The sequence below is a fragment of the Chaetura pelagica genome, unplaced genomic scaffold (assembly GCF_000747805.2).
Source record: "Chaetura pelagica isolate M959 unplaced genomic scaffold, ChaPel_1.0 scaffold680, whole genome shotgun sequence".
In the NCBI taxonomy this organism is placed as follows: Eukaryota; Metazoa; Chordata; class Aves; order Apodiformes; family Apodidae; genus Chaetura; species Chaetura pelagica.
This window is the reverse complement of record NW_009951748.1, coordinates 13,284-21,964: the sequence shown is the minus strand read 5'-3', so window position 1 is coordinate 21,964 and position 8,681 is coordinate 13,284. Positions and strand designations below refer to the sequence as shown.

General features: G+C 58.1%; 1 protein-coding gene across 1 annotated transcript in view; it reads left to right on the top strand.

The window, feature by feature from the left end:
• LOC104386547 (arf-GAP with SH3 domain, ANK repeat and PH domain-containing protein 1-like) overlaps positions 1–8,681 on the top strand; it is a gene marked incomplete at its 3' end in the record, with an annotated part of 14,230 nt that continues 5,549 nt past the window's right edge. The window contains 13 exon segments of the mRNA XM_009995200.1: positions 1–64; positions 1,055–1,108; positions 1,326–1,468; positions 1,825–1,899; positions 3,456–3,505; positions 3,620–3,668; positions 4,413–4,499; positions 5,299–5,399; positions 6,373–6,442; positions 6,747–6,834; positions 7,268–7,316; positions 8,091–8,254; positions 8,469–8,602. Of these exon segments, the coding sequence (XP_009993502.1) occupies positions 1–64; positions 1,055–1,108; positions 1,326–1,468; positions 1,825–1,899; positions 3,456–3,505; positions 3,620–3,668; positions 4,413–4,499; positions 5,299–5,399; positions 6,373–6,442; positions 6,747–6,834; positions 7,268–7,316; positions 8,091–8,254; positions 8,469–8,602 (1,128 nt within the window).

The window sequence follows — 8,681 nt, the reverse complement described above, 5'->3', positions numbered from 1 at the left end:
ATGAGTGGGATCACAGGGGACCTGGGTAGGCTCCAGGGATGTTTCAGGAGGGAGGCAGGTCAAGGTGAGTCCCAACAGTGATGGGGAGAGAGGCTGTTGAGGCCACTCTGAGGCTGGAGATCAGGGTGCACAGGTTGGCAGCAGCTCCAAACTGCTCCTTCCTGGTGCCACTTCCAAGTGCAGATGGGGAAGGGGAGAATTTGAGTCCCACCACGTGGCTCAGAATCTGCTGCAGGGTTGAGAAGAGGCATCTGGAGCTGGGAAAGCTGCCAACACTGGGGCCTCTGCAAGGGAGGTGGGTTCACCTGAGCCAGCAGGGCTTCACCTGGAGAAGGGTGAGGGGATTCCTGAGGTGCAGGGGGGTGTCTGGCAGCAGTTCACAGCCCATCAAGGGCAGCTTTAGGCACTGGTGCCCAGCTCTGCTGGGCAGCAGCAGGTGGTGCAACGTGCAGCAACACCCACTTTGTGGCTCAGGTAGCTCAGGTTGGGTGTCAGGAAAAGTTTCTTCAGCAGGGGGGTGTAGCCCTGCAGGAGGTCACTGGAGAGGAGACCTTCATCCTTGGAGGGTTTCAAAGCCCAGCTAAGCAAACACAGCCAACCTGGTCTGGGATTGACAACAGCCCTGCTCCCAGCGAGATGCACAAGAGGCCCCTCCAAGCAGAGCTCGTGTGAAACACCATCTGTAACACAGTTGTTCACAGGCACAGGGTTTAGATGCCTCCAAACATTTCCCCTCATCTACCTCTGCCTTCTCCTCTCAGCCCAGGAATGACACTGACAGGGAAGGAAATATAGTTTGGAATTTACAGTCTCTTGCCACTGAAACCCACATTTTCTGTCAATGCCACATGTTCCTTCTCCAATATATTTCCCAACTCTCTCTTCATGCTTGACCACTCCTTCCAGGAGAGTATCAGGAAGGTTTGTGGAATTTTAATATACACGTGGACCACTAGATCATCAGCCCAGCCTGGGGGTGCTGGGGCTCCTGCCCAGCTCGTGTGTCAGGAAAGGTGTGTGGGGGGTGCAGGCAGTGACCTCTCCTCATTTGCAGGCTCCTGTGATGCAGGAGATGAGGAAGCAGCCAAGGCAGAGCAAACTGGGCAAGGTCAGGGGAGAATGGAGCCACGGGAGGGGGCAGGTGGGCATGGATGGGTGGGGGGGTGAGCAGAGCAGGGAGGATGGTAACTGGGTGGTCGTGGTGGGGGCAGCAGGAGGTGACGGGAGGCAGGACAGGGCAGGGGGGCTCCCGGGGGGAGGCAGGGGCTGGATGTTCATCCCCACCTCTCCCCTGCACTCTGTGGAGACCCCCTGTGTCCCCCCAGCCCTCATCAGCCACCTGGAAGCCCACGTTGATGCTCAGGAGAAGTTCTCAGCCACCTGCCAGCTGGAAGGCGAGGAGCAGCCGGCCAAGCCCGCAGCACCTCTGCTGCCTCCTCCCCGGAGCTGCTGGGCGCTCAGGAGCCTGGCAGGGAGCTCTGACCCTGCTGACACAGCAGAGCAGGGCCCCTGCCTGGCCAGGAGCTGCTGCTGGGCCTCCCCAGGAGGAGCAGCTCTGGCCACAGCCTGCAGGTCCAAGCTCATCCCCTTCCCCAGGGGGAGGCAGGAGGCAGGGCTGGTGGCACAGCCTGCACATCCCTGCAGACCTCTGGGATCTCCTGTCTGCCATCCTGCACATCCTGCACATCCTGCAGCCTGCTGGGTCTTTGTCCAGCTTGGCACCTCCCAAGGATGGAGGCTTCATGTGGCCTGGTTCCCTCCTCACAGCAGCTCTGCTCTCCCAGGGTGCAGGGCTGAGCCCTGAGCCCCCTCTCCCCTTTCCAGTGGCAGAGCTTGTACCACAACATCCACTTTTCCCTGGAGTCATTATGAAAGGGTGACATGAAAGAGCTCAAAGGGGTGAGCAGGGGCTGGAGGAGTGGGGATGGTAACAAGGGGCTGGGGACAGAGCAGGTGCCTGTTGTAGGGACTCATCCTGGCTCATGTCTTGCCCTCCAGCAGGGAAGGAAGGGCAGGTCTGCACCCCCTGTGTGCCAGATCCTGCTCCCTCCCAAGGCTGGTGCCTCACACCACAGGTCAAGCCAGGGGTGGCCCTTTGTGAGGACTCTGGACCTCCACTGGTTTGCAGGGATGTGGCTGAATCCGGAGGAGTCTGGGGAGGAACCAGGTGCTGGGAACCAAGTCCTGCTGCCTTCCCTGGCCACCAGCAGGGTCTGCTGATGGCCAAACATCGAGACAGATGACAAGCATCCAGGGTGGTCAGACATTGGGATGGACTGCCCAGGGCAGTGGAGGAGGCACCAGCCCTGGAGGTGTTTCAGGAAAGGCTGGAGGTGGCACTTGGTGCCCTGGTCTGGCTGGTGTGCTGGTGTGAGGTTATAGGCTGGACTTGATGATCTCAGAGGTCTTTTCCAGCCTCAATAATTCTGTGGTCTTTTGGGACACGTGTGCTACACAGGAGAATGAAAGGACAGAGCAAATTCTGGAACTTCTGGTGTGAAATAGATTGATAAAAGAAGATAAAATCAGAAGGAAAAAAAAAATCCCCTATTTGCAGTGTTCAGAAGGATGTCAAGAGGATTGGGAAGGGAGGAAACAGAGAGAGAGGAAATAAACCATCTGCCCGTGGGGAGCCATGGCTCAGCTGAAGGGATCCAGCAGGGATCAGGAGCTGACCTGAATCAGGCTGACAGTTTTGTTAGGATGGAGATAAAAGCAAGATCTGCCCTGACAAGGTTCTGCCTTGACATAAACCATGAAATTGCACTTTGGGGGCCCAGAGAGGCTGTGGGATCTCCATCCGTGGGGTTTTTCAACAAAGCCTGGTCTGGATTCAGGGCTGTCCCTGCTTTGAGTGGGAGGTTATAGAGACCCCCTGAAGCCCCCACCTGATTCAGGTTTGCAGGACACTAAGTGAGGCAGAACGTGGGTGATCTGAGTGAATGCATTTGATGCACAAATGCAAATGAACATCCCAAGATGGTCAACCCTGGGGAGAAGCTGAAGTCACACACAGCCAAGTGAGAGGCTTTTTAGGAGCAAGACTAATTGGCCATTAGACTAAACCCAGGGAACAACAGGCTGTGCTGATGTTGCCAGGTTGGGGTGGGTTCTGGTGGTTTGGTCCAACAGGACATTCTGGCTGGTCTGTGTGTGTCTGAGCAGCTCCTCCTGCCCTCAGCACTGTGAGTCTGTGGAAGGTGCTGCAGGTTCTGCTGTGACCCTGCCTGTGGTGCCCACCAGTGTGATGTGTGTTTGGGAGCCTAAGGGGGGTGTGTGTCTTGCCTGCTGTGCACTGGGGAGAGGTGAGGACCTTCCTGGAGAGGGACATTCCTTTGGACAACCATGTCCTGGGGCTGCAAGGGCCTTCATCCTGGTGGGAACCAAGTAGGCTGAGGATGAGGAAGGCTTTGTCCCCGTGGTACTAATTCAGTGGTGCCTTTGGGTCTTCCTAGGAGTTCAAGAAGCCTTTTGAGAAGGCCTGCAGAGACTATGAGAGCAAACTGTGAGTTCTGGGGTCCCATCACCCCGAGGCCTGGGCTTGGAGGCTGGTTTCTGGCTGCCTCAACCAGCCAGCAGCCAGATGGAGCCTGACACACGTGTCTCCTCTTCCCTCGAGCTCCCAGATGGAGAAGAAGAAGCAGGAGCTGGCCAGGCAGCAGGGCATGGTGAGGAGGGTGCAGGGGAGATGGAGAAGGAGCTCAGGACCCTCCAGCTGCTCTTGTGTGGGGTAAGGACACCAGACACCCTGTGGACTTTTCCCCCAGGGTCCTGCAGTGCCCAGGTTTCCTCTGGGCATTTGCTGCTTTGTTTGAATGAATCTGCCTTTGGGGTGTTACCTGGTTCCATAATTTGTAATAATTCATATTATAATGTAATTCTGTCAGTAACAAAGAGGGGAGGCAGCAGCCAGAGCAGGGGAACCAAGCCCAGCCAGCACCATCCCTCCCACCCCTCATGCAAACCCCTCTCCCAGCTCCATTTCTGTGCCACATTCCTGTTCCAAGACCCAGCAACTTTTTTGATGACTTGGAGACATTTTAATTAGTTGAATTCCTGCCACGGCTAAGGTTAAAAAAACCCAACCTCCACGGTGACCTCCAGGCTGTTGTTTTTACCCCGTGGGAAGCTGAAAGCAGCTGCTGCCTCAGCAAAAGGCAGAGCCCCCCTGTGACCCAGCCCTGCAGGAGACCCAGCACCAGGGCTGTGCCTGCTCCCTCCCCTCCCTGGGTTCTCCACTGAAGGTCTTGCAGATGCCACATGCCGTGGCACTGCAGGGGACAGGCAACCCCACCCCAGGAATGGGGCTTGGCACATCCCACATCCCTCTGCTGGCCCAGGAGGAGCTGGACGCATCAGCACCTGCCTCCCACTGCTGTGTGAGGGGCTCACAGTGCTCTGGTGCCTTCCAGGTGAAGCCCAGGCAGGAGGAGGAGAAACAGCAGCTCTGCTCCCTCCGGGATCAGCTGAAGGTGACGTTGCAGCTGGAGCAGAAAGAGGTAAAGTCTGGTCCTTCTTGTGGGGGAGCCAGGGGGGTGTCAGGAGAAGGCAGGGCAGGGCAGCTGCTGAGCTAGTGCCTGTGCAGGAAGCTGGGGGGGTTCTGGTGAGCTCTGGGGGAGCACAGGGTCCCTGGCAGTCCCGTGAGGAGAAGGTGGGGGATGAGAAGGTCACCATGAGCTGGCACCATGTCGGTAAAGTCTGGTCCTTCTTGTGGGGGAGCCAGGGGGGTGTCAGGAGAAGGCAGGGCAGGGCAGCTGCTGAGCTAGTGCCTGTGCAGGAAGCTGGGGGGGTTCTGGTGAGCTCTTGGGGAGCACAGGGTCCCTGGCAGTCCTGTGAGGACAAGGTGGGTGATGAGAAGGTCACCATGAGCTGGCACTGTGTGCTGGGGCCCAGAACCCACCCATGTCCGCTTCCAGTGCCTGAAGGGGCTCCAGGAAAGCTGAGGAGGGGCTTGGGACAAGGGCAGGGAGGGATGGGGGGAGAGGGGGCAATGGTTTCAAACTGGAAGAGGGGAGATTGGATATTAGGATGAAATTCTTTGCTGTGAGGGTGGTGAGAGCCTGGCCCAGGCTGCCCAGGGAAGCTGTGGCTGCCCCATCCCTGGCAGTGTTGAAGGGCAGGTTGGATGGGGCTTGGAGCAGCCTGGGCTGGTGGGAGGTGTCCCTGCCCATGCAGGGGGGTGGGACTGGATTATTTGTAATGTTCTTTCCAACCCAAACCACTCTGTGATTCTGTGCTCTGGGCTGCCAGTGATGCTGATGGGGCAGGGCCTTGCTGCTCTTTCTCTCCTTCTGGCAGGACCCTGGGAATAGGCCAGCAGGGAACAACATGCACCAGCTGCCAGGGAACAGGCAGTATGGCACAGAGAAGTCGGGGACCCTCTTGAAGAAAAGCAATGGGTAAGTTGGGATCCCACAGGCTTTGATGACCTGGGGCCAGAGCAGGGTCTTCCCAGACCAGCCTCTTCTTCCTGGGGTGGGCACAGGGCAGAGGAACAGGACAAGCACACATGAAGATGTGCTCGACACTGGCCCAACCTCCAGCAGCTTTCAACACAGAGCTCCAGGCAGCTTGTGTCCAACTTCTAGCCCATTCTTTGCTCTCCAGACCCCTCTGCCCTCGCAGCTCAGTACTGGTGAGAATTAGGGGAAGGAGCAGAAACGTGGGGTGGATTAGAGAGAGTGTGGGGCAGTGCTGCCTTGGAGATGGCTCTGTGGGGCAGAGGGAGCAGCCATCCCAGGAGCCAGGCCCTGAGCTCCTGGGAAGCACTGCAGTGTCTTTGGAAAGAGGATCATCTCCCACCAGTACAGGGGAGGAGGCTTGCTGGGAATCACAGGGTTCTGCACTGGGAGAGTTTCACCTGTGGAAAGGACTGTGAAGTGTCCTAGAAAAACCTGAGACCCGACAGAAAATGATGATGTGGGGCTCAGGGTTCTGCTTCACCCCACGCTGAAGTTCAGCCTGTGTCCCCTGTTGGGTGTATCCCTTCCACCTCCCCCTGTCCTGGGACCTGCCCTGAATGACTGGTGCAGAAAAGCCTGGGTGCAGTTTGGAGGTGAAGGTCTTGGGTGTTTGCCAAGGGTTCCTGCAAAGGCCTTGGTGCTGTGCTGCAGGTCCTGCTGCCCTGCTGGGTGCTCTGCTCTTGTATCACCTGCACAGCAGCTCTGATGGCAGGTTTACAAACCTTCCTGTGCCATCTGATGGGTCGTTCTCAGCCCAGAATAGGCCAGGAGTGGCAGACCCTGCCCGTGGCAGAGCAGCCAACATGTTTGGTGAGAGCTGCAGCCCCTGCTGTGCCTTGCATGGCTCTTGTGCAGCACCTCTGCTCCCCCACACCTGCATTCTCTCAGCTCACCCTCTGCTCCTTTCCAGGTTCAGAAAGGTCTGGCAGAGGAGAAAGTGCACCATCAGTAATGGCTACCTGACCATCTCCCACAGCATGGTAAGAACTGCTTCTTCCTCTGCTCTGCTTCTGCCTGGGAGCTGCTGCCCACCCTGCAGGGTCCTGGCCTTCCCCAGAGCCCCCCTGCCTGCTGCTGGCCCTGCCTGGGAGGCTGCCTGCTGGTCTGAGCTCCCTGTGACACAAGAGAGCCTTGGACAGAGGAGTTCCCCACATCCTGTGTGTGTGGGGAGCCCTGGGGGGGCTGTTGGGAGGGAAAAGGGGGTGTTGCTGTTTCAGGGGTGGCTCTGCCTCCAGCACTGCTCAGCACCCCTGACCTCAGCCCTCTGGTGCTTCCCCCACGTAGCTCAACCGCCCACCAGCCAAGCTGAACTTACTGACCTGCCAGGTGAAGCCCAGCATGGATGACAAGAAAAGCTTCCACGTGGTTTCCCGTGAGTGGTTCCTGCCCTGGGGCTCCTTGGGAAGGGCCCAGAGAAGCAGCAGCACTTTGGGCTTGGAGAGCTGGTGTGGACAGGGATGAGGGGAAGCTCTGCAGCTTTGGGCCAGTTTGGGGGGCATTACCCTGGGGAAACAGTGCCAGGAGCAGAGGTGCACACACAGGGTGTGAGATGGGGCAGCACGGGGTGCAGGGGTAGTTCCCAGGCTGCAGTTTATCCAACACCAGCATCCCTGGTACAGGAGCAGGTCCTGGGAGCACTGGGGAGGGGCTGAGAGAAACAGAGGTGATTGTCACCCCAGCTGCCCAGGCTGGAGAGCTACCCAAGATCTGCTGAGCCCAGCTGGGGTGTGTTGTGCCCTGCCCTGGGCCTGGCAGGTGGGATGGATGAGAGGGGTGCCCAGAGGAGCCTGGTCTGTGTGTTTCAGACAATCGCACCTTCCGCTTCCTGGCAGAGGACGAGCAGGACTGTGTCATGTAAGTTCTGCCCATGCCTTGGTGGGGCCAAGGAGTGCTCCTCTGGGTGAAGAGCCAGCTCCTGGGCTAATTAATTGAGCAGCATGTTGGTTGGTTGAGCAGCACGTTGGTTGGTTGAGCAGCACGTTGGTTGGTTGAGCAGCACGTTGGTTGGTTGAGCAGCACGTTGGTTGAGCAGCACATTGGTTGAGCAGCACGTTGGTTGAGCAGCACATTGGTTGAGCAGCACGTTGGTTGAGCAGCACATTCGTTGAGCAGCACGTTGGATGGTTGAGCAGCACGTTGGGTGGTTGAGCAGCACATTGGATGGTTGAGCAGCTCACTGCAGCCCCTTGTTCAATGCCCTTCCCACCCTGACGGTGTCCCAGTCACTCTGGGCAGGCTGGCCAAGGTTAGGACATGGAATCATGGAATAGTTTTAGTTGGAAAAGATCTTTAAGGTCATCATGTCCAACCAGAAGCCAGCACTGCCAAATCCACCACTGAACCGTGTCCCTCAGCACCACATCTACGTGGTTTTCAAACAGCTCCAGGGATGGTGGTTCAACTAACTCCCTGGGCAGCCTGTGCCAGGGCCTGACAACTGTTTCAGTGAGGAAATTTCTTCTAATATCCAGTCTAAACCTCCCCTGGGGTCATTCCTTCTGGTGGATCTTGGTGGGAGCTCCTGGTACCCAGTTTGCTGCTGCAGCCCCGCGCAGGACCTGGCAACAGAGGGTTGAGACCCCAGTGTTCTCCCTGCCCTGCAGCCCCACTCCCTTTCTTCCCCTGCAGCTGGGTGTCTGTCCTCATCAACAGCAGGGAGGAGGCCCTGAATGTGAACTTCAGCAGGGCCCAGGGCAGAGGGGAGAGCAGCCAGGAGGAGCTGTGCCAGGCCATCATCCAGGAGGTCAGAGGGATGCCCGGGAACAGGGAGTGCTGTGACTGCTCAGCCCCAGGTGAGAGCCAGCCCGTGGCCATGGGGACACTGGGCTTTGCACCCTGGAACAGGCAGAGCTCTGCCCTGCCCTCCCTGGCTCCTGGAGACCCACAGGCATGGAGGGTCTTCTCCCTCTGTACTGTCCTGCTATGGAGCTTGTGCCTAGGGGGCTGGGGGCTGGTGGGGAGGGGAGGCAGGAGATGCACATGAGCCTGGTGGTCTTGTCCCTACAGATCCTGCTTGGCTTTCTGTTAACCTGGGCATCCTGGTCTGCATTGAGTGCTCTGGAGTTCACAGACAGATGGGTCTGCATCGTTCCCGCATCCAGTCGCTGTCCCTGGACAAGCTGGCAACCTCAGAACTGCTGGTAGGACCCTTTGCTCTGTCCTCCAGCCTCCTGCTGCCCCTGCCATGGCCTCCCACTTCATCCAGTGGGCTTTTAACCT